Source organism: Pleurodeles waltl, chromosome 7 (assembly GCF_031143425.1).
Source record: "Pleurodeles waltl isolate 20211129_DDA chromosome 7, aPleWal1.hap1.20221129, whole genome shotgun sequence".
Taxonomy (NCBI): Eukaryota; Metazoa; Chordata; class Amphibia; order Caudata; family Salamandridae; genus Pleurodeles; species Pleurodeles waltl.
The window spans coordinates 1239404227-1239430317 of record NC_090446.1 but is presented as its reverse complement, the minus strand read 5'-3'; the positions used below and the strand labels follow the sequence as shown (position 1 = coordinate 1239430317).

Here is a 26091-nt window from a genome sequence, read left to right as displayed (position 1 = left end):
TGCATTGTATGATTCTATTTTTAATGACCTGGTGCGTTCCTTGTTCATTTGAAGCTGGATATGTGATTGCTTTTACTCTCAGTACCTGAGTTACCATTTCCATATTTCTGATGAGGCCCAAAATGCTCACATTCATCTCTTAATTAGATTGGTCTCTAGCAACATCATAACAAGGGGAGTACACTGGCTCACATATATGCGGAGTTAACTGTATTGGCTAAACATATAGTAAACTATTGATTAAAAAACAATTTGAGAAAACTTAAATTAATCTTTTAAAAGTTAGATATTCTTACATTTTTGTAATGTGATTGTAAGCTAAGGGCCTTGTGAAGTATGACATACTTTACACCTACTTTGGGGCAACCGAGCAATTAAAAGATTAGTAGACGTTTTTAATATTTTGTTTAAAATTTAGGTATTGTACACTTGACTTTTAAAATCTTGTATTACGTCTAGTTATCAGGTCTGTTGATAATGTTGATATGTGTTGCCGTAATTTCCTTGTAACTTGAAATTATTTCTTCAAGGTTGAGACGTGGCTGAACCGAGTACTGGATGCAATGAGGGCAACGGTCAGACATGAAATGACTGAAGCTGTTACAGCCTATGAAGAGAAGCCGAGAGAGCAGTGGCTCTTTGACTATCCCGCACAGGTATCTTGCAGCCCCTCAGCTTAGTATGGTTCCCACTGCTATACATTATAGCATCGTCAATAAAGAATCCTGGGCGTCAGGCCTCATTTGTTCATAAATCCACTGCCTTTGTATTAAAATTTTGAATGCTTATTTGGGTACAGTCAGGACCATGGCTGGACAGTGTTATGGCTAAGTAGCCTACACTAATCTTACTCATCATTACTGTATGAAACTGAGTTACTGGTTGAGGGAGGGTGAAATCAAACTCAACCAGGATCTGCAGTCCTTGTCAGGGTGAGGCACAAGCAACCCCCAAATTAACCTGTTCTTAACCTTCTTGTAGCTTGTCACAGAGAAGTCAGGCTAAACTTAGAGACAGTGTCTAAAGTATTTATGCAGCTGTATGCAATAACACAAGAAAATCCCTTCACCAAATTAAATTTAATAAATCAAGACCAAAACAACACACATCCAATCAGTAGAACTGGAGATATGCAGTTTCAAAGATTTAAGTGAAAAAAAAATCCCCAAAAGCACAAAGCAGCAACTGTGGATTTCTGGTCACGCTAGACTAGGACAAAGTCATAAGTTCAGGTTGATGGCAATGTAGCGTGGGTGAGCTACAGGGACCCAGTTAGGCCTTCTGAAAAAGAGTGCCTGAAATTGTGGTTGCGTAGAACTGCAGTCATCGAGAATGCATCGTGGAGCCAAGGCAATGCAAAGACTGGGTCAGAAATGCGTTGTGCAGCGTCTGTTCTGAGGAGTTGCAAAGCTGCAATATAAGGTCCAGTGTCATCATTGAGGAAGCCATCAACAAGGGACTTGTAGTGTGAAGTCCTGCATTGAGGATGCTCCGCGCACCGGCTGGTTTCGAAGAAGGTATGGGGCTTGCTATGTGGAGTCCTGCGTTGTCATTGAGGCTGCTGTTAACAAGAGACTTGTGATGCAGGTGCCTGCATCAAGGACGTATTACGCAGCAGCAGTTACGATGGGGCTGTGATATGAAGTCCTTGCCCCGGGAAAGTCCACACTGCAAAAGCGATGCATCGATTCTGCCTTGATTTGTGCCACACAGTAAAGGAGAAGCGTCAGTTGTGCTAGGCCCTCAGACGGGCTGGCAGAGCACCTTCAGGCCCACTTCCAATGATCCAGGACTTGGGTGGCACCACGTGGCGTGATAGGTCTCACAGATGGCGAAGTCCAGGTGCTGGGTCAAAGGTTCTCGGAAGCCTGTTATGTCCCTGAAGCTTCTGATAAGGAGGCCAGTCAACTAGCCCTTGGTGTTATTCTGAGGTCCTGGGTTTAGAGATGCAGGTACAGTCCTCACCCAGACAAGATCACTGCAGAACAGCAGGTAAATAAAGCACGTCACCAGTCTATTAGAACAGTAGTAGTAAGCAGCACAGCAGTTCTTCTTCCTGGTAGAGTCCACAGGCCTACAAAAGTTGGATCTAAGGGCCCAACATTTATATTTGGTGCCCACATTGAAGTGCTTCTAGAGGTGTCTATCCCCAGAGGTGTCAAGCATCCCCTTCCTCCTTGTCTTGGGCCCAGCTAGTCAGGCAAGTGACAAACTCTGTGTGAGAGAGCTCGGGTGTAGTCTTTGTGATTTGCAAATGTGGTAGGTGACAGCTCCTTTCCCTGGTTAACTCAGAGTGGCCCATCCTGCCAACATCTGTCATCCTTTTGTCTCACTGAGCAATATACAAAGACCATCTGCCAGCTACTCCTAGCCATGTGACCCAGGATCACGTTGCAGGTGCCAAATGGGTAGGGCAAGAAAATACCAACTTTCTAAAAGTGGCATTTTCAGTGTTGTGGTTACAAATTCGACTTTACCATTAAATGGGCTTTTAATTACAATGTTTTAGACACCAAACCCAACCTGTATACCTGCTCCATATTAGAAGTTACAGCTTATTAAATGTAATATGATAACTCCAAAGTTATCCTATGGGACAGGTAAGCCTTGCAATAGTGAAAAGCAAATTTAGGAAAACTTAAAAGTATGTGTCCTACGTCTTAAATGCAGTGTCCCCTGCCTCCTGGGGTGTTCAGGTGCTACACAAAGGGTGACCCATATGTATTAAAAAGGAAGGTTTGGGCCTGGCAAAAGGTTTACCTGGCCAGGTTGAAATGGCAGTTTAAAAACTGCACATGTAGACTGCAAAGGCAGGCCGGAGACATGTTTCAAGGTCTACTTAAGGTCGGTGGCACATTCAGTGCTGCAGATTGTGTGGCAGCACCTAATTTACAGGCCCTGTGTACATATAGTGCCACTTTACTAGGTACTTGCAAGTAAATTAACTGTGCCAATTGGTGGTAAGACATTTCTATATGCCTTAAGGAGCTAGCACAAGCACTTTAGCACCGATTAATAGTGGTAGAGTGTACAGAGTCATAAAGCCAGCAAAACCGACGACACAACACAGGAGGGTTGAAGGCAAAAAATTAGGGGAGAGCCATGCCAAGGATGCCAGGTCTAAAAATTACAATTTGGGCTTTGGTGATCGCATGTCTTTTCATTTAAGTGCATAAAACATTCACATAAAGGCCCAACAGTGTGATGCTCAAAATTCCTAGTCATTAGTGAGGGGCAGCAACACAGAGGGCATGCCTCCAGGATTTGACCTCAAATCCTTATATCTGAATAGCATAAAATTTAAATGCTGTTCTTTTAATTGACTTGGAGACATTCATAGCCAAGGCTTATTGCCTTGTGCAAATGACTGCTTTGAAAACTGAACTAAAAGTCTCTTCTAATTCAACATGACAAAATTACCATTTCTGCTATGTATCTATGGCCTTATGTGGTCCACATGGAAAGTGCTTTCTTTTCTTACTGCATATGTTCCCTTTCTCATAGTCTAGTATAATTGTTCTGTATGAATGACCTAAAATATGCGGCCTTAAAGTTACTAAATTCAGGACAGCAAATATCTAGTGGATCCATAGCATTCCTTTTTGGGAAATGCAACCCATGCAATCCTACTGTATGCCCTATTGTTAATTGCATCCTTGTATTTCAATAGGTGGCACTAACTTGTACTCAAATCTGGTGGACCACAGAAGTTGGCATTTCATTTGCGCGACTGGAAGAAGGCTATGAAAATGTCATGAAGGAATATTACAAGAAGCAAGTCAATCAGCTGAATACACTCATCACAATGCTGATTGGACAACTCTCTAAAGGGGATCGACAGAAAATTATGACCATCTGCACAATTGATGTCCACGCTAGGGATGTTGTCGCCAAGATGATAGCTCAAAAGGTTTGTGAATACTTTGTTACACACTGATATCATATTTGCTATTATAACTGAATGAAACTCTTGAGAACATAATTAAGCCAATTGTAATCAAATAAGCTTTTTTCTCTGGTTGTAGTAGAATTTATATAGCACTTCTTGCCCCATTTTGGGGTTGTGACTCAAATTATGGAGATCAGTGGTACACTATACAGTGGTCTCTGTGTGCTTGATTGGCAGGATACTGTGTTTTCTGTGTGCCTATGTGGGAGATGTCTTTTTGTTTTACATTAGAGACCAGAGAGGTGCTCTTATCTATTCCCAGAGCAGAGTGCCTAGCATTGTATCGGAAGAAGTTCAGAAAAATAACTGTTCAAGTGTTTATACATTTATCCACCTGTTCAACAGTTTACTTTGCAGGTTCCAGATTACATTTACAGTGTTTATAGAAATCAGCTCTTGACTCTATTTTTCTCTGCCTTCATAATTCCTGTGTGTAAATGTCACATGTGCACGTGGGAAAGATAGGAAGAGGATGAAGAGGATGTGAGAGATAATCTTGGACATGCCAAATTACAGACATGTTTTATCGATGCGTTAGAGTGTTTATCATAACCTATATTAGTCGGTGTAGAGACCTACAGCAATTGAGTATATTAGAGAACTCAAAAATGGCAACTATCTGTGATGCATTTGTGTACTTCTTAGTTGGGAAGAAGTACAGTAGAGTCCTCCATATTGTTCACTATTATGTACTTCTCAAAGTAGCTGATAATCATCTTTGGTCATGGGTAATTGTGTGGTTTTCTGATCATGTAAGCTAGCTTCCAGACTGTTATAGTAATAGACTATCTAGCCACAGATACTTTATCAGAACCATCTCAATGGTATTTTGTTTTCTGCCCTGTACTAATTATAGTTGTCTATGGTAGGCTGTTGTCAATGGTATTCACAGATACAGCTGATCACCAATGGATGTCCAAACAGCATCACTAAAAATCAATTGCATTTAGAGCTTAGCTGTTGAATTTTGATAACTTTGGCCCTATTGGGCTGAGTGCGGTACATTGTTCTGATCATTAATGTTATTTTGTTTGATGGCAGATATTGTGAGTCATCATCTTGAGATTAACCCCAATTCATTCATTCTTACATTTAGGCTGATCTGGATACTTATCTTAGCTGGCAGACAGTTTCTAAATGATCCACCTCTCATTGAGCATAATGTTCAGCCATTTGTTTGTAGGGAGGAAAGATGTGTAGAAGTGGTCGTCTTGAGCGGAGTACCTTGAAGGCAGAGCACCTGACATAGGTAACCAGTGTATTGCTTAGAACACCAGTGTTGTATTCATTTGAGAGGGAATGGAGGTGTAGGTGAAAGCATAGGGGCACATAGGCACATGGCAAAATTACAAGTGAGAATGCAATGTAGTGTTTGGTGGTATCCCAGGTGAAAGAAGATGTGCCTTATTGTCAGCACCGCATAGAAGGTTAACCTTTTCATTTCATTAATATCTGAGGTTAGGGATAGAGTTATGTTTGAGTCCATGATCTTGCGGACGTTTCTTAATTGTGTAGATGTTTTTTGTGGAGTCTCAAGTTATTTGAGCCAAATTGTAGTGGGCTGAGAGCTGTTCCATTTCCCACAAATCCAGATCTCAGTTTTTTAGGAATTGAGCTTACAGTGGTTGATCATCATCAATTCATAGATGACACGAAAGCACTCTTCAAGTCCAGATGTATCAAGATTCAGAGGGTGTTCCAGTTTTAGGATGATTTTTTGTTGTCTTTTACCTAGCAGAAGTATGTAAGATTGAATGTTCTCATCAAGTCAAATAACGGAGTATGATAAAGGTTTAAAAGAAGTGGAGAAATGAGTGTGTCTTGTAGGATGTCGGAATGTGAGCTGTGGCAAAAGGGATGAATGGTAGCACTGTCACAAGGCTTTATCTAATTTTGAGATAAGAGAAGAGCCAGTCAAGTGTGTTTGTTTGCTGATCTCTTCATGTTTACAAAAGGGCATCTGATGAAGTACTTTGTATCCACTCTTAGTTTCAGATGTTCCCAGATCATTATCTGTTGACTGTGTTCCTCTGACTGGACAGAAACTTGACTGTTGTTCTGAAGTAGACTGTTCTCCTAAATAAAAAGTTTCCCAGAGAATGACTTGTTGGAAATGTTTCATTAGTTGGTCAGGTTTCAGGGGTAGAGGTTCTTTTCTTGAGGAAAGGTCTGCTGTAGATTGTCATCAGTTGCAGTTGAAAAAGTATCAAATTGAAAGAGTTGTTCATAGTATTCCTGGCCTTGGATTCTACACAAGTATTAGAGGATGCTGGAGACCCAGTCTGATAGTTTGCTTCAATAGTGTTTCTAGTGAAGGATAGTTGCCTGAATGAGGTTACAGGGTGCTGGTTGTTTTTTCTATAGTCTGATGCTGTTGGTTTCTGTTACCTACAAACTTTAAATAATCATACCAATTTCTCAGTGGAACAGTTGATCAGTTTGTGTTCAGATATCAGTTATTGGCATAAGAGTTTAAGGAGGGGCTTAGTTTTCTAAATTTGTGACATCAGAGGATCTGCAGTAGGATTTTTATGTATAGAAACTTGATACTTTTGGAGGAAGCCCATGATTTAGATAGAAACAAACAAGAACATCCATAATATTTTACTGCTGCATAATGCTTACTTTACAGCCACCTATCCTGCGCGTTTAGCATGACATGATCATTTTTAATTTAAATTTGAAAACTGTGCTAGTGTTTCTATTTTAGGCATCCTTGTGTATGCCTCACCCCTGCTTTAATAAGTGCCTTGTGGTGCTTTTCTGGCTGCTCGGGTTGTCCTGTTAGATTTCTGCTTATTGGGCCTCTAGTGTTTTGACTAATAGTGTGGCTTAAGGCCTGCCTTTTTGAAATGCTAGTCCTTTCTATCCCAGTGCCGTTTGGTATGCTATTGTGACCAGTTATAGAGCTAAAAAAGCACATTAAAACGGTCTCTGCCAGATTGCAGTCTGTTTTACTTTTTAGGAAACAAAATCTACTTTTTGTCTTACTAATACAGTATTCCCCAGATGCTATATAAAGATTTTAAAGGGCCATAAATAGTTTTGGGTCCCATGGCATTAGAGTATTTTTTTTACATGCAGATGTCCTTGGTTATTTTATTCTTGAAATCGGACAATTTTCTCAAATTCTTGTTTTTTTGAGCTATTGGATCTTATTAGAAGAAAGTGCCATAGAGAATAATTCACATCTCTGCTATAGCAATCATCTATCCTTATCTGTTTCCAGGTTGATAATTCTCAAGCTTTTGTCTGGCTGTCACAACTCCGACACCGATGGGATGACGAAAAGAAGCACTGCTTCGCAAACATTTGCGATGCTCAGTTCATGTATTCATATGAGTATCTTGGTAACACCCCGCGACTGGTGATCACACCGCTGACTGACAGGTACATTGCTCCAACGCCCGTGCTTTCAGTTTAATCTTGCAGTTTTGTCAACCTTCGTTATACTCTTGAGTTTTTTTTTTAAAGGGGCACTGCTCGGCCTTCTCAGCAATCACATTGGTGGGAAAGGCCACAGAGAGTCATGTATGTTAATTAGGGTTTGCCAGGGGTGCCTGCTGCTACACCCTTGAAATCACTTTGGTACCCAAGGGACTGCCATGAGGCAAGCAACAGGCAAATAAAGTGAGCAGGGTTTTTTTGAGCGTTGTTTACTCGTGCATGCCCTTCCCTTTGCCCCAGAGCAGTAAATGGGGGTCTCATTATGGACTGAGTGGCACAAAGTGTAAACTCTGGGGTGCCATTTAGAGTCAAGTGTTGTGTGATGTCACTTTCACTACTCCTAGCATGTTATTGCATTGAGGCTCATCAGACAGGCAGTGACAGCTATTTAGAATCGGTAGGCTTCAGCACACACACACATTTATATTACCACAACTTTGTTAAAAATGATGGTGACCTTTCATCACTTTCACACGCCTCTCCTGGGGATGATGATGCTTAATAGTATTGACTCCAGCCTCTGGAATGACCAACACATTTACAAAGGTCCCCATTGACTGCAGACTACATTGCCCTAACGTTCCAGTGTTCCAGAGTTCTTGTGGACTATTTGCGTCATGGCGCGCCACATGTAGATGTGTCATGATGCAGGTACCCGCTTATTGCTTTCTGTTTACTGTTACCCCTGTTTTGTCACTGGCGTCTACTATACTGGATGGATAGCATGTACGGCGGGAAAGCAGGCACTTAGGGTGAGCGGTAATTGAGGCTGTTGCATGCCACTTCGCTCTTATGTGACTACAGAGCTACCCCATATTTTGATTCTGGGTTAGCTCTTTAACTACAGCTGTTTCCACTCTCACAGTACTAACCATAGAAGCGAGACTTGAACATTTACTTTTTATTTTGATTTAACCCTGACTATATATATATATATATATATATATATATATATATATTTATATATATATATATATATATATATATGATGAAAACAAATTTAAATATAGACAAGACCCTTTTAGAATACCTTGAATACTGATTTTACTTTACAATGCATCCTCCTTCGAAATTGTTTCCACTCTCACATTAAACATATATTATGTATCTCCATATATAGGGAATCTGTTCCCAGTTTATTAATAGAGCTGAGATGTTAGACCCAACTATGAGGGATAAGAATTAATATTTATATAGATAAGTGTGCGGTGCCCACATATTCAGTTCCACTTACTGATCGCCACAGGAATGTTCACACTTCCTGAACTGGATTTTCACACTTGTAATTTTCAAACATAGACTTCTAGTAATCTATCTTGCACTGTTACCTACTCCAGGCCTTTAACCATGAGGATCTACAATCCTGAATTTTTACCACTAGTTTTAAAGTCAGTGTTATTGTTATAATTCTCAATTAATCTTTTTGCTGAGCTTTGATAGCAGAGAGGTCAATACGGTCAGATAAATGCCCAATTCTTAGCATTACCATAGCTTCTCTACTCCTGGTGTAGCCCTGATAAGTGCATTGTTGTAGTTATTTGAAAATGGATGTATACACTGTTGCTTTCTTCCCTCTATTGTGATTCAATAAAATTGGTAGGAGAAATCTTCCTCCGGATAAGAATGTAATGCAAAGGCACAGTGTGAACAGGCATTTCAATACCATCTAGCATTTCTCTGTTTAGAGTATTTCAGTTGCTCAAATGAGTTGGTGTCTTTTCACACATGACAAATGATAGATCATTTTGTGTAGTTTGTCACCCATACTAGGATGCCGTTAATTATGCAATGGAAACTGTTCTCAATCACTGCCCTGCAGATTCTTTCAGTCACTTAACTTCTCTCTATTGCTAACTCGCGACTGGATATCTTTTGTACTGGTAAAAGGAATGTGTTATCTCCTGTTTGTTCCTGTATCAGTAGTGTGGAAGGACGTTGTTAACTCATGCAGAGTTTATACACCATTTTCCTTAAGCCCCTTCTGGGCCATGAGTTAAAATAATTTCACGTATTCACACTATGACTGATATCACAAGGTTGCATGCCTTAGACACAACAGTATGAGGCGTCTGTAGACCTTAACAAGTGGGTTTCTCAGCATCTGGGTTATGAGACAAAAAATATATTCTAAACATTATTGAACTTTGGAAGGTGCCATACATAAAATAGTAATTTCCTTAAAGCAAAAAGACATTATGGGAAACCATTAATCACAATTTGAAATAAAAAAAATTAGCACCACTCCTAAAGATACCAAATTTGCAGCCAAATACCATCTAAAAATGTGGAGAAGTGAATAATAATTGCATTCAAGGGTCTTCCGTCACATGGTCATGAAGGCCTAACTCGGTCTTCTTTGCTGCTGCTGACTTGAGGAGAGTGCTAGGGTTGTACGTGAGTTACTTAAGGTCTGCTGCTAATTTATATTGGGCTTTTCCTCATTATCCTCCAAGTATCTGCAAAGAACCATCTTAGAACAACACTGTTCATTTTTTGTAAATGTTTAGAAATCTATTTGTTTGTTTTCAGATTCTGTTATATAATTGTTTTTTAAAGATTCGTTTTATACCTTGTTGAATTTTGTTTTTGGTGTTTTGCTTCTATCCCCATCCTTTCTAATATGCAATACTCCAACTCCCATGGTTGGGGTTTCTATTCTTTAAAAACAAATTATAATTTAAAGAAAAAAACATTGGTCCCTATTCATCAAGGTAAACATAAAGTTCTGTGGGGAGATTTAACTCCCCTCATTGACTTTCACTTACATTTCTTTGATATTCATAAACATTCCGACTAACGTGCCAGGTGCAGGTTTGCAGGTGTACTTTTGGGAATGCCATGAAACTACTCCCAAAGACTCCTGTACGGAGTTGTGCCCTCAGGAATGGAATATTCTGAGAAAATGAACATTTCTTTTCATAATTGGGGAAAACATTTTTTTCTAGGAAGAAAGTCCTTCTCCCTGTTATTCATCCTTCTTTCCATCCAGGAAAAGGAGTTACAGCAGCCCTGGACAGGCGTAAATTTCTCACCATTTCTCTTGTGAGAAGAGGTCCAAGAGAACTTTGAGTATATCAAAAAATGCACATGTTTGTGGGCATTCCTAAGCTTCCAAGGCAAACCATGACAGGCATCTCACACTAAGTTGAATTTACTGCTCCATAGTCATGGTGAAGTAATCTGGACTAGTAAATTAATTCACACAGTACAGGATTCTCTTTGTGGACTTTTGCCAGTTACATAAATGGTAAATGTGGTTGTAAAATTAATTAAGAACCAAATTTACAATTGTGCTGAGGTTCCAAACTATTTCAAAGATATGACACCTCTTTTTGAACTGATACACAAATTAATATTTACGTAGATGAAGAACTCTCTCTTCAATGCTCATAGTCATGCTGGTCATGTGGCTGAATTGCATGTTTGGGAGCATTGCATCTCCTTCTGAAATAAGATTAGTTTACAGTAAATTTTAATTTGATTTTATTGCCTTCCAATCTAAATTCTCATTTGGGTTTCTTTCGTGATAGAACAAAACTTTTCAAACGTACACTACTATTTTCCAGCATTTTAGTGAGTGGTTTGTTTCTGTAAGTGTCAAACTAAGAGAGGCATCTTTCCTGTTACACAGATCCAGGATTCTTAGCCAATACTCACAATTAAGGTTAGAATATTTTACTAAATCCAGATGTCATCACATGTTTTTTTCTTAAGTAGTCCATAATCCATTTTCTGCACGTTTGTATTTTGTTGAACTATTAGACTCCCACCATCCACTCAAGTGACATCTTATCCGTCGACTACCTCATGCCATATAATCCCCTGGTCAGTGCCCTGGCATTTGGCCATACTGGAGACAATCCATACCTTTACTCAAAGGGACTGATGCATACATATTGAAACTTATTTTAGAAGTTAATATTTTTCTACCATTTTAGATACTATGTGGTCCAGAGATACCAATTTTCATCAAGGGCACTTCTATGGAAAACTCTTTCAGTATATTAGTAATCATATTCCTTTATTTTGGAAGCCAGCCCTTGGCTTCTAAAGAACAGTTGGCCATGCATACTCCTTCTTAATTCTACGCATATGAAAATACCTTGAAAATTGAGAGCACCAAGCAGCTTGCTGAGAATTGGGTTTTGTGCAATATAAATCTTTATGTAAAAGTTACTTTATTCCACACTGTAGCAAACACATCCAATGGAAGAGTCCTGTATTTCAGTAGAGAACAATCAAAAAAGCTTCTCAACAACTATATTTTAGACACATTAGTTAGGACTGTATATGGGGATAAGGTTCATCTGCAATGCTGTAAACTCGATGAGCGTACCCAAGTCAACACAGTTTTCAGTTATATTAATAAACTTATCATCACAACATGTTGATTATGGTCTATCTGCAGTACCTTAAATTATGTTTGCCTGGTTTACTTGGAGTTGACACTTTATTATAGCACAAAATACAAAAAATTTTTTTTTCAGTAAATTCTAAAATAGTCTCTTCTAATTCTGCTTCCCAACTGTGTGTATAAGAGATGCATTTGTGGTCTGGTAGACTTGTTGTTTTGTTTTTTTAGAGTTACTTTACTTTTGAATACTTTACATTACACTCTTTTGCTTAAGCAGGTGTTTCCCAGCTTTTTATCATTGCTGTGTGACGTCACTATTGCAAATTTAGCTTGTACAGAGGAACTGCTATTGACATTTCAAAGCTGTAAGAAATGAGGACTGCCCTACACCGACTTCGTTCTGGGGCAGGTTCTGTGATTCTGGCTTGGTAGCATGAATTGTATCACATGCACCCAACTAAAATATGAATACATTTAGGTTCTGTTGGGGGGGGTTCATCACACTCACCACTGCATCTAATTATGCGTTTCTATTTTATTTGCTGAAAGGTGTTACATCACATTGACTCAGTCACTCCATCTGACCATGAGTGGTGCTCCAGCTGGGCCCGCAGGCACTGGAAAAACGGAGACCACCAAGGATTTGGGTCGTGCCCTTGGGATTATGGTCTACGTTTTTAACTGTTCTGAACAGATGGACTACAAGGTAAGCATGTTAATATCATCTGTTTGGTGGATGAACAAGGAATAATGGGATCCGAATACATTATATCAATGCTTTTCCTCAACAGGTCTTTCATCTATGAAGTAGCACAGTTGGTGCTGTCCACAAATTTCACACACCCTTTCTGTGGAGGAACTTGAAGCAGGTTTTAAAATACTTAACGAAACATAGCAAGGCAACTTGCTGTGCTGCATTGCACGGGAGAGAGAAGAAATGAGTCATATCCACTAAGATGTGACGTATTTCTCTCTCTCCTATTACTGGTGCACTTATGGCTGCATAGCGCCAACACAGGCCACCTTGCATCTTGGATTGCAGGATTGTTTTTGTGCAGGACAGAACACCTTCCTGCACAAAAAAAATAATCTTGAAAGGCATTTTCCTCTTCGTTTGCATGATGCTGAATTTAACACATATGCAAAGAGGAAGTAATAAGGAGAAATAAAGATATTTCTCCTTGTTTCGCCGAGGTCGAGGTGGTGCACCATTTTGGCTCAATCCCAGATTTACAAACCTTTGTTTGTCAGATGTACTAAGGCCTGCATTGCCCTTGTGGCACGCAAGGTAATGCAAGCACTTGTTTGGCTATATGTGATTTAGTAAAAACCAAGGTAACTCAAAGCATTTTGCTGCAAGGGAGGTGTTTCATGGGTGGAGTGTGTGTGTTCCCATGCATCCACCCATGGATTTTGGCACATTTGCAGATGTAAAAAGAGTTGTAACCCTGGAAATGCATCAAGATTGAATGCCCCCCAGGCTCAGGCAGAAGAAGAAGAAATATCTGTATCTCTTCTCATTACTTCCTTTTTCTATATGTGATGCAATCCAAATCACACATAGAATAAGGAGAGTGCCTTTGAGGTTTTTTTTTGTTCATAAAGGTGTCCCTTGCTGCCTTACGTTCCTTTGAATTCACTAAAATATGCTGAGCCACACAAGGTGGCTTTGCTTGGCTTATTAAATCCCAGTTACGTCCTTGCATTGCCTTGCATGATGCAAGGACAACGCAAGCCCTTAGTAAACCTGTCCCATGGATTTTATATGTTACCAAGTCACCAGTGCCTCACAGGTCTCATCACACATCTCAGTAAACAAAGGACACAGCAGGCTTTATGCTCATCTTTAATCAGCTTCTTTGATCACAAGTCATTAAATGACCATGGTGACCAGTTTGAAATACACTGAATTGCCACTATCCCAAAACTTTAAATGTGTGATCATTTGTGTTTAGAATTACATTTAAAAGCAAACTTTGTATGTATGTGTATGTATGTGGTATTTGTAAAGTGGAAACCTAGTCAATGCAGCTGAGTGCTACACAGAGTCAAAGGCAAGGATACAGTCAACAAGTTTCCAGCTTATTAAAATTGTTTTTGGCCTCAACTGGGATCAACAGTACAATTTTCTGCTTAAAGAGTCTATATAAAAATCATTTTGATAGGAAAGTAAAAGATAAATGCGTAAATAGGAATACTTTTTTAAGAAATTTAAAAAACTTCAAGCAGACTTGCTCGTTTGAGCGATGTATGATAGGTAAAAAGTCATTAAATAAATCTTGGGTACCTGCATTGCACAATTTACAATTAAAAGAGCTCAGCTAATCACCTTCACTTCTGTTGCATAGCAGTATACATCTCTACCATATTAATGTGCCAACCTTCTAGCACATTCTCCATGCCCAAGAAGTACCCTATTTAAGTGCCTAATACTGGCTGTAACCTAATCACCTAACCACATGTGCAAGAGGATGGCTGTTTCTTTATCCTTCTCTTGACCAAGACTTTGGCATTAAAATTATGAAGGTCACACCAAGGGCCACGACATAAACCCTTTCTGCACCTGTGCACAGTTACAGAAGGTGACAATCCACCTGTTTTCAATGGAGTTATCTTGTCTGCAGTACATACATTAACTCTGTAACTCTACAAGTTAATGGATGAGCTGTAGCGATCAAAGCTTCAGAATACGGACTAGAAGCTACCTCTCTGTTTTAAATCTGCATCGTCTGCAACCCAATTTCTAACTTAGAGTTACCGAGGTAGTGTTTGCTCTGAAGACAGCATTGCTTCAGTTGAAAATGGCTACATGCCCCCCTTCTTCACTGATGCACCATTGCAGATTGGGATCATTATACCGCTTCAAGGATGTAAAAAAAAAAAAAAAAACCCAGCCAGCAAACCCAAGCCCATTGAAAAGCCCCAACTGCATGGAGACAAGTACATGACACTTAAATACAAATTTAAAGAATGTCTTTTATATAAATATTTTTAAGGAGATATGTAAACTAATTCTGCAGTACCTACCATCACCACTGTTCCCCTACAGGACAAGACGTGCATACAAGACACAATAAAGCCATGCAGTAGCCAAGCAATAGGCGCGCCACCTGAATTCTCCTCAAACTTTTCACACAGCAGAGAGAGATAGTTTATCCACATAATTTAATTCCCTGAAATATTTTGCCACTTCCTCATTCTATAGTGTATATCTTTCTATTTTTAATGTTCAACAATACAGGGGCGTAACTCCAGGGGGAGTGCTTGGGGTGTAGCATACCTCTTAAAAATAAATGTATTCTATAGTAAATAGTTGGGTACACATGCTTTCAGTCGGGTAATGTGGAGTCTCTGTTGGATTTCACCTGGGATTTTTAAATGTTCACACTTACAAAAAAACACACACACTCTCTCGTCTGTTTTTTGAAGGCTGTAAAATATGTTGATCAGTCTTAAAAATGTTGTGTTTTAAGTGCCCCTAACAATCCACACTCCTCTCTTTCAACTGCTCTTTAGCCCCCATACTGTCCTGCTTCTCATATAATGTGTTTTAATAGGATGTCTCAGCTACGCTCCTGTCAACAATGTGCATTTTTTCTTTGCAGGTAGCTATTCCTAGTAGGGTTTGTTTTCATGTCTTGCCTACATAAAGCTTTTAACTGTTTGTTGTCAAGTCACCTATTGCATTTAGTACCAATATTTAAAGTGGGTTTTCATTTAGTCCATTGCTCAAGATTAGCTGCTTCTTACTTGCTGACTGTCCTCCTTCTTTACCCCTTTAGCACAGCTTCTACATATGTTTTTGATTGGTTAAGTTGTATCCTTCCACTGCTTGCATTCAGTCAACTACTTATTTTCTTTTCCTTCTGCACTCCATGGGAGGGAATGTATTGAGCTCTCCCTTGTGTGCTGCCACCCCTTACATCCCTTTTGTGCTCCCACTGTTATCCTTACAGGCTGCTTCCCCTCCCACTCCCTGTCCAGCTCAGCTTTTTTTAACAGTTTTTTATAAGTATCACTTGCAGGCACAACAGTAAGATAATTGCAGTACATTTAGTTTGTTCCACTTGAGACAAACAATATAGTAAATCATTTGCAATGCAACATAGAAAAATCTAAGTAAATTGAAAAATGTAAAATGAAGGTTGAAGACAGCATTTCAAACTGGACAGTTTTTCCAGAAACCTGAATGTTTGATGCTGTGAATGTGTACACGCAGCCTGTTTCTAACACCAGCTTAATTTCCTCACAGTCTTTTTATTTAACATTTTCTAACAGAATGGAATATAACTGAAAACACCTCTAGTTGGGGCTCTGTTTTATTTCACTGGTTAGTGTTTTTATTTCCACCATTCTCAGTCTTACATTAATTATTTAGACATGTTTGAAAATTAAAAGGTACTCTACTTTATTCTTGCTGACTCCCAGTACCCCAACAAAAGCTGGTAAATCCAATTTGAAGTGAGTATATTTTATTTATGTTCATGTAAAAAAAAATCGAGTTATACCTGCTCCTCAACTTCTCGACATAAATGTTGTATTTTCTAAAGCACAAACCTAGCACAAACCAGCGTTAAACAGTCAGGGGAGAGGTAGCTGGTTTGTGGACTCAGAACATTGTTGTATATTGTTCTTCAACGCTTTCCTAAATTGAAGTAGTACTGTGGTGGTCCTGATGGATATGAGAATGTTGTTCTAGACCCTGGGTACATAGGTGAAGCATGCGTACTGCTTAGTTTTTCGTATACTTCTTACACTGCAGCATGATGGTGTCTGGCTGTGGGTCTGCAGAGAACCTCCAGAGATAGTAAGAATGTCTGCAAGACAAGGAGAGGAGATGCTGGTTATGGTGGCATTGTAAATGGAGCAGCTAGGTTTTAAGATGGGGGCAAGCATAGGGAGACAATGGAGTTCCATCAGGATAGCCATCTCCGTCCATGCCTGCCTGCTTGAAAGTAATTTCAAAGATTGTACATAACCCTTATTAGAGTACTTGTTTCCAAGTGGGTTTTACAATATTGTCTAAAGAAAAGTACCAGCTTTTGAGGTCATACAGGTCTCATTATCCAGTGCGTGCTGCCAGATTCACTGGTGCATAAGAACGCAGTGTAATCCGGACAGCCCGTGTGCTACCCAACCTTTTTCACATGTCCAGGCAGATTTTATAGCATATTATGTTATTGTATTGTATATTGTTTGATTGTCTTTGTTGTCTGTTAACTTGGAGTAAAGTGGATATTTCCATTTTTATCTGGTGTGCTGCCCTTGTTTTTACCTTAGCTGGGCTGTAATGTCGTAGAATGGAATGTGACTGAATGTTCTATGGAGACGTGAGGTAGGGGTTATAAGTGAGGGTGGCTGCCGAGAGAAGCCCCGGGTGGGCTGTGTTGTGTACACTTGTCAGTCGACATGAAAGTTGTTTCTTTTTTTGTAACACTGGCTGCCCAGTAATTTTGTAAGTTATTTACCTATAACAAGGAGAGCACTGTAAAAACAGCAATGTGACCCGAGAGGTGCCTTACCAACTTAGGAAGATAAGCCTTCACCAGGATCAGAGATGCTGGAGAGTTCATTTAGCTGTGCACCAGTGCAAGCTCAGATCTTGCTTAAGGTATCCCTCACCCAGCCAAAGCGGTGCCTCGGCTACGGTGTGCACGGAGCGCAAATGGAATTTTCAAGCAATTATTTTCCCCATATTATGATTCCTTTCATGCTAGTCCCCTCTTCCTCGGGTTTGGCCTTCATACACATTGCTAGTCAACACCAACGCACTCCATAACAGTTACTTAGTTAAAAAGGTTCTTGGGTCAAATCAGAAGTAGGTTTGTTGCCTTCAAATCTCTTAGCAGTGGTGGCTGCTGAAACTAGTGGGTCAGAAAGAACACAAGTGAATTTTACTAAAATACAATGAGCAAGTGAAACACAAGATTCAACTCTGAAAAAAGGTTTCAGTGCTGCTTATGCCTATGTTTGCCCATCTTGGTCGGTAACTGTGATGGAAACACTGCACTTTACCTCACGTCATAACAGTTTCTTGGAGAGCTGATGTCAAACATGCATTCATTTCATGATATTTTGATACACTAAACATCGTCTAAAACATTCTAGAAGGTGGTGCTGTTAGATTACTCTACTCCAGTACAGCTTTACATTGTTTCAAATAAATGGCTAGAGAAAGGTGTTTATTTAAAATATAGTAATACAAAAATGACATTATACTGCACTCAGTAAAAATCTAGTCATTCAAATTGCTGCTTGCATCATCACTTGTGTGAAAAAGGATCATTGGTATGTTTCGCTAAAAAGCACGAACTACCATCTTTGTTAGTACGAACATAAAGTACGCGGTGCTGGGTCATTTAGTGGAGGTTCCTGATTGCTCTGAACATTCGGCTTCTGCACAACTCAGTCAAAGCAAGCCGAGTGTCATCTGTGAAACATTAACGATGGAGTGCCGAAAAACAAACGTCTCTGTCTGGACGAGTGACGTGGCAAATGACTTCGTGGCGCCGGTTTTAATTTGCAAACCGCCATGAAACAGGGTTTTATCGGTGCGATGGCTTCACTCTTGAAGAACCTTTCCTATAACAATCGAGACCTGTAAATGCCTGGCTGTCCTGCCCAGTTGTGCTCATAAGAAAGCTGAGGCAGCTGGGCGCACAGTAAGCACTAGATGAAGGGAAACATGTTATAGGGTAGAAATCAGCCCTAATGCAGAAACGGCCCTTGTTCCAGTGTCAATCAGTGATGGCTACAAGGCAGAGTGTCACTTATTGAGACTGATGTGTGTAGCTCGCAGTCTGCTCTGACGTCCATACTGTACCTGCCTGTTGTAGGTATGTCCTCTACACTGACAAGCTTACAGGTTGTGAATAGTGAAATAAATTGCAATTATTTATGTTCGTTCATTTCTCTTTAGAGGTTTGTAAAACAACCTAAAAAACTATCAATACAGCTTCATTTATTATGACTAATTTTATTGTTTCTTTTATTTCCTGTATTAGTTGACATTCCTTGCGAGTTTTCGCTTTGAATCTTGGAGTCTGTCGGTAATGGGGCAGGCATGCTTTCGAGAGGGAGCACCGGGGAGAGTTAGAATGCTATATGTTTGATTTGTTTGCACTCAGTGCTTAAGTTTGCCCTCACTCACCATCTGTTGAACACCTGTTTTACTCATGTAGAGGAACACCAAAGGATAAGCCATTGTCAACAAGAACGCCCGGACTATATACCACCTTTAGAAAAAATTGCATAAAGGCCTTTATTATATCAGACCTGCGACTTGGCCTCAGTGTCCAGTATCTTTCATTTCCGTTCACCTCGAGTTCCTGAAAGCTGAGCGGTTGAAAGCAAGTTTACCTAACAAGACAAAACTTAAGAACAAAAAACAAAAAAAAGGATGCAAACGATGGATGGTTAGAAAACAAACTAAAAGCTCTAGTCAAAAAAAGTAGTAAAGGGCGTTCTAGTCCATGAAACTTAAGAAACACATAAAACAACTCATTAGTTATCCCTTCGCTATGGCTAAGGGCGTCTACCTTTGTTCCCTGTTCGTTTGGTAAGAGTTATTGATTCTCTTGGGAGCCTTTTCCACTGAGATTGACTTAGTTGATTCCGCTTCTGCAAACACTATTAATTGTTTTACTTGCACTGAGAAGGAACAATCAACGTTCATTAATACCTGGGTCTTCATCAGTCTCCATTCCCCTCAATTTAATCTGCTAAAATAATGCCTGGGTCTGGTGTTAGATTTCCATAAGTCTTTTTGTCAGCACTAGAGCTCAATAAATGAAAGCAAACCTTCTGCGATATTGAAACTGAACACAAATTGACAGCCATTCAAATCCTAGTGACAAATATATTAAACTCTAATTACTGAATTAGGGCTGGAATGGGAAACCACAGTAGCCCTGGCAATTTTGTCAGACCAGCCATCCTTCGGAGGCTGGAAATGAGAGTGAATGGATAAGTATGCTGGATTGCTGCTTTTGTTACTGGGGGCCAATATTGCAGCACCATTGCAAAACCAGCCTTCAGTAACAAAACTGGCCTCCATCCCTCTAGCCTCCCTTAGAAATGCCCAATGCCCGATACGGCCAGTCCAGCCCTGTACTGTATTGGTTTAGAGGACCATCCCCACATCAGTGATTTTCTTGGTGGAGAAGTGTGGCAAAATGGTTAGAGAGGTGGACCCTGATGCAGAGATCTGGTCAGGGACCAGGGTTCAATTCCCACCTCAGCTGGTCTTGGGCTCAATTCCCTTGGACCAGATAATTCTCGCCTCGGTGCCTAATCTAATTAATGGGTCCAACTCTGGGCAATAGCTTGCTTAATCTCCACAACGGCCCTCACAGCATTTGGATGCTTGGCTTCACCCTGGGGCTGTCCAGGAGTGGGCACCTCACAGGGAAAAGCCAGGAGGGGTTCCACAGCGGTATGCGTACAGTGCCTTGAGACCCTAACGGGTGAGTAGTGCGCTATACAAGTGCAAAGTTTACAGTTTTTTTCTTACTAATCCAAACCAGCCATCATACTGGTGTCGACAGTTTTAGTGTGCACCTCAAAAATATTCAAGAAAGATAGCTAAGTAGACACTAGAAGGAATAAGTTTAGCAAGCTTTACCAGACATTAAACTAAAATGCACTCTCAAATGCAATACTAATATTCTTCACAGAATTAATTCTCCAGGCTACCCTTTCATTGAAACATTCGTCCTGCTTTGGCTTTGCAGTGCTCCCTTTAATGGAACTTTGCAATCATTTGTCTTGTTATCCTTAACCATAATTATAGAGCAATAGTGCCAAGGCCTCTCATTTTCCTAGCTTCTTAAAGATGTACATTGTTTAATTCACCTACTATTTCTGCTATGATCAGAGAATCAGATTTAACCATACATAACTAACACCTAAATATTTTTTTACCTCTTTTTACACTTCTGAAAAAAAATATGGCTTAGACTGGCCAACAATACATTTCATACTGTCTGGAGAAACTATTTTATTTGAAAAAAGGGAGCAAGTGACCTGCAGAGCAAATTAAGAGAGGCTGTGCAGAATCGGTGTGGGTGGTTATACAGAGCAGAAAAGGTCTCTCTCTGTTCAACGTATGTTTCACCTGTGTGTCTAATAATGAGGAACCTGCAAGGTGGACCGTGCATATTGGATGTCTTTAAATAGCTTACACCTCTTGTGCAGCCATTACTGAAGTTACTAATGTGATCTCTCTCAGTCTATTTTTGTCATTGCCTATATGTGACTCTAACTTTGGTGCCGCAAAGGCCAGGAAAATTCATTCTGTCGACTGACTGTCCAGAGCCCTCCAGCCTAAAGGCCTTCTGGTACTCTTGTTAAATGTATACTCTAATTGGCCAGCATGTGCTGGCCTCACTTCCTCTTCTTTCGGCTGGAGCATGGACTAATTATTGATTGCTTCAGCTTGAGAGCTGTCCTTCTGCTGTTTACGCTGTGATTGAGGTACTACTTTTATTTTTTCTTCCTCCCTGTCATCCTTATTGTACCTCTTGTCATTTGTAGCTTTGTTTACTATGCCACACACACTTCAAATAAGCCATTTTCTCCTTTCAATTGGATGTTTATTGTGACAAGAGATGTTATCTGCTTTTATTGTGACAGCAGATGTTCTCTGCTTCCAAATGTATTTCATTAAGACATTGGGTGCAATTGCTTTCTTCATGTTTTTTTAATCTTTTTTCATTCCTGGGGAGATTCACTGATTTGCTCAGAATTACAGGGTGTTGTGCCGAGAACAAGCACTGTTAAAGCCAAAAAGTATCTCCTTTGAGACTATTGGCTCTGCCATTGCCTTTTGTTCTTACTGTAGAGCATGGGCATTGCTGACTTTGACAATGATTTGTAGCCATGCTGTATAGCAGCATGGTTGCTGTGCAGCGAGGCTAAAGATGATAATGACAAAAAAAGGCCTATGATGCATCCATCGCTAATGTATGTTATAAACAAAAAATGCATTAGCCCTGGCTGCAACAAGGATTCTTTGCATGCACACTGCAAAGTTTCCATGCTGCTGTTGGGCATGGCTGCAAAACATTGACTAAGCCAATAGGTCTTGTAGGGGAGACCTATTGGCTTTGCCAGTGCTTTTTTTTTTTAAACATCTTTCCGTGCTCAATGTGGAACCATTGATAATACATTGACAGTCTCAATATTAATGCATCAATCAGTACAGACCACCAATGAGCTTCTGTTCACCTACGTTATTGATTATTCGATGGCCTTTGATGGCATAGAGGAAATTTTCCTTTGGGGCTCATTACCCCCTTGGGAAATCTCACCTAATTTGTTAGAGGCCATTCACTGATCATATTCTGGGACATGAATGAGAATGAAGCTCGTGAAAAGGTAGTATCTGATTGTATATATCTTAACAAGGGCCTGAAACAGTGGTGTGTTTAAGCAGACTACTTACCTGCTGATGCAGGTGTTCCCTCAAAGATTGGACCTGCAGCATATTTAGGTGCTACAGTACGTAGATAAATTGTTATATGTTACTGAAACGTTGTTTTATTAGTATTCGTCATCTTACTTTTCAGTATGTGAAGAATCAGTCTCCGATTTTTATTATCTTTGGTTCTGAATTATTTGTAATAACAAGTATGTTTTTTTGAGTGAGAAGATCAATTGTTTATATTTGTTGGGTTTAATAAATAAATGTAGCTGTTTTTTGTTACTGTTTTATAATATCAACTGATTTCCAGTCATTCATTCAGTCAGCTTTTAAGGCCTGGCACGTTTTTGAAACTAGGCTGAGTTGGTATAGCTGCTTTGTCGTTTCATTTAATGGGTACTCCAGGACTGCGCCCGTGAGACGTCAGCATTACTCCTAGTATTGACGCAAGCGTTTGTTTTGTATGATATCATTGGTTTGGCACTTCACGGTGTCATTCTTGGTCTTTGGCAGAGGTTGACTCAGTTGACCATTTTTTCCTAGCACAAGACCTAGACATGGTAGCCGCTGTGCTCATCAATATGTTACGTTTCTGTCCTTAGAGTGACTTTGAAAAACATTACAACAAGGCTGTAAAAACACAAGTAAACACTACATTTTAAATTTGATCCGATTGTGGACGTCTGTGGACCTTATTTCTCTTTTATTTCTGCTTTCATTAGCATACACTTGTAAAGTTCCCATATTTAATCGAAAATGCTCTGGTTATCTAGAATAACTGTTGACAGCTGCTAAGATAATTGCGTGTTGATTTAATGTGGGTTTCGTTATCTTGTTTCAGTCGTGCGGGAACATTTACAAAGGGCTGTCGCAGACTGGCGCCTGGGGCTGCTTTGATGAGTTTAACCGGATCTCTGTTGAGGTGCTGTCGGTAGTAGCTGTGCAGGTAAGTGTTCAGTGGCAGTCCCAGAATGTCAGTAACACCCAAGTCTTCATAAGCGTTACAAAGGAAGTTCATTATGGGCGAGTCTCTTAAGATTTTAAATATAGAAGTATCGCCCATCCTTTTATTTACAGGGGCCTACATAGAAAGTACAAACGAGGTACACGAGCAAGCACATTCTTGAGTGACAAGCGTGTCCCTGCTGCCGTAAATTAATCCCAGAGCCTGGCTTCACAGTCATGAACTTCAATTCACCATAAGGCCAGGGGTAGCGGAAGTGACATCACACGCCTTTGACCTTTAGGTTCAGTCACACTGCTTACACATGCATACACAATCACGCATAAAACACACTCTTGCCTGCATTCATGCACACAACATACATTTAAAGGAATTTGTTTCTTACATTGGCTGCCAGGGAGGGCCATATTTCAGCTAATTGTACTCTTTTTTTTTTGTACACTAATAGTGAACATTCTTATTCACTATTACTGTAATAACAAACTTGAAATAACAAGGAGATTGGAGACCCCGCTGATGTCCATAAGGATGAGCTTCCCCTGTGTTCCTTGCCCTGATTTTGCCACCTTTGAGGTCAGGGGTCGCAAATGCAAGGGGCAAGCTAGGGGTCGCAGCTGCGCCTCCTGGCGATCCCTTAATGCCACCCATGTTCACAGTATACCAGTCTTTGCTTCTGAAAATATTTTTACTATTCAAACATCTTGAAAAAAGTAACAGCAAATAATGATATAACACAGTGCCCCCTAACACAACGTTATAACTTGATATTTACTGTTCCTATTCAGGTCTTGCTTTAGCAGCAGTCTTATTAGTCGGCGAGAGCTATTGTCATCACGCCACCCACAACAAACCACAACATACAGCCACTGTCAGCTACTGCATACTATTGTTTGCTGGCTTTAGACATTGCTTTGCAAGTTTGTCCATCTGAGCTGGTATCCGCCCATGGGATTTCACATACTTGAACACTCGAGAAGTAGTGCTTCTTATCACACAAGCACACAGTTTGAATATGCTCCCCCTTTGTCCCCTCCTCATCCATTGGGGTCTGGTGCTCCCTTACATTTCCCCAGTCCTGCTCTAATGCTCTCCTACCGTCTTTTACGTCTTTCTTTCCGAGGATGGGTTAGCTGCAAATTGCTAACAGGTCTTTTGGTTCTGGTTTATGCTCTCCTGCATACTATATACGAGATATAGGTGCATGCATGTTTATAGTGGCCATTTTTGGAATAGATTTTTTTACCATTCTAAAATTGTTGTTTGTGTGCTTTTGAGTGCACATGCACATACACGGTGCTGCATTTATGTTAGCACTCCAATGGCATGCATGCATTGTGACACAGGAGCACAAATGTAAACAAGCATTGCTTAAGTCAATTGGTCAGCATTCACCATTTAAATGTGGTTCCTATTGGCTCTGCCGGTACTTGTTTGAATTTAGTTTTGATGTCAAAGTTGTCATCATGTTAAGTCATCCACAAAAATTTTAACAGAAGAACAAGATATTAAAATGTTACTGCCAGTGCCGAATTTATGTAGATGAAAGCAAAATTAACAAGCTTTCCCAATGCCAATAGATCTGGCTTTAAAGGAATGTTAATGGTAATATGAAGCATTACAGCTAAATAGCATGGGGATAGATATGTGTCTGTGTGGAAGCAAAGAACTGTAGAATACCTTAAAAGGCGAAGTGACAATTGCACTGTCAAGCAAGGGGAAAAAAATCCATGTAAATTAATGGCTGCCTTTCTCCTGTCTGTGCTCCTGCTAGAGAAAAACAACATAAATTATCTAATTATTTAAGACATATTCATAGCATTCCTATATCATGTGATCAAATCTGCCTGGAGGGCAAGCACGTTTTGTGTGGAAGCACACAATGTGCTGAAAAGCCAGGCCATAAGAATAGCTAGCAGTAGCAGATGAGTGGATTGAGGGAAATGTAAGCTCAGTGCTTAATTTGAGCCAGGGGTTTCTGGTGCTCGGCACCAGCACTTAATTGTCAACATGGCACTTATGACAGTTCCCACATGGTTTTGTGTAATTTAGAGATGAGCGTAATAACAGTTTATTAATTCAATACGCATTAAAACAACTACTACCTGCTGGACAAGCCATTCTTATAGCTTTAGGTGCCTCGAACAGTCTCAATCGTTACTCTTGTCAGAGCGTGATGGTTAGTAGTTGTGTAGGTACCATCATTGGCAGTGCTGGCAGTGGCAATGGGAAGTGTAAACTGCAGTGGCTTCCAGTTACAAATTAAGCACTGTATGGCAACTTTGAGAAAGTTGGGGTTTATTTATGTTGGAGATATGATGCAATCTACCTACTCAGGTTCTGTGTTTTTTAGTTTTTTTGTTTTTTAATGAAGTGTCAGTTGCCCTTCAAAAATAGATTTATGGCGGTGGAGAAGAAAAAGTTTGCTCCTTAAGCTGACCTTCAGCCCCACCGCTGGCAAGAAAGGCGGAAAGGCTTAAAATGAAAGAGCGAGATTTCCTGCATGGTAGCTTTGCAAAACCAGAAAGTCCCATAATAGCATAAAGTATGATATAACAAAATTATGCTCAATATGTCTGAATCTTTTAGCTTCATTGTATTTTTATTAGTTCCCAGGGGAGTCAGACAAAAGGTTTTCTTAGTCATCCACACACTAGCTCCTAAAAAGTAAATGTTTTAGTTGATTGCAATCTGTTTTGCTACATTGAATTTATGAATACTGCATCTAGCAACTGTCTACTATTTTTAACTTGTATATTACTGTTGTGAGCAACGGAACACACAATGGGCCAGATGTGCAAAGCCCTTTTGCACTTCTTTATGGTCCGAATCGGTATTTTGGGCCGTTAGGAAATGCAAAACGGCCTTTTCCTATGTACAGAGGCCTTTAGGTAATCGCAAAAAAGGATTACCTAGTTGCAATTCCTATTCTGATGTTCAAGTGGACCGCCAAAACT

At 40.0% G+C, this 26091-nt stretch overlaps 1 protein-coding gene across 1 annotated transcript in view; it reads left to right on the top strand.

Annotated features, from left to right (window-relative positions):
• DNAH9 (dynein axonemal heavy chain 9) overlaps positions 1-26091 on the top strand; it is a 975671-nt gene that overhangs the window by 295250 nt on the left and 654330 nt on the right. The window contains exons 24-28 of the mRNA XM_069200368.1: positions 531-656; positions 3671-3910; positions 7179-7339; positions 12300-12456; positions 23015-23119. Coding sequence (XP_069056469.1) covers positions 531-656; positions 3671-3910; positions 7179-7339; positions 12300-12456; positions 23015-23119 — 789 coding nt within the window. The remainder of the gene's footprint in view (positions 1-530; positions 657-3670; positions 3911-7178; positions 7340-12299; positions 12457-23014; positions 23120-26091) is intronic.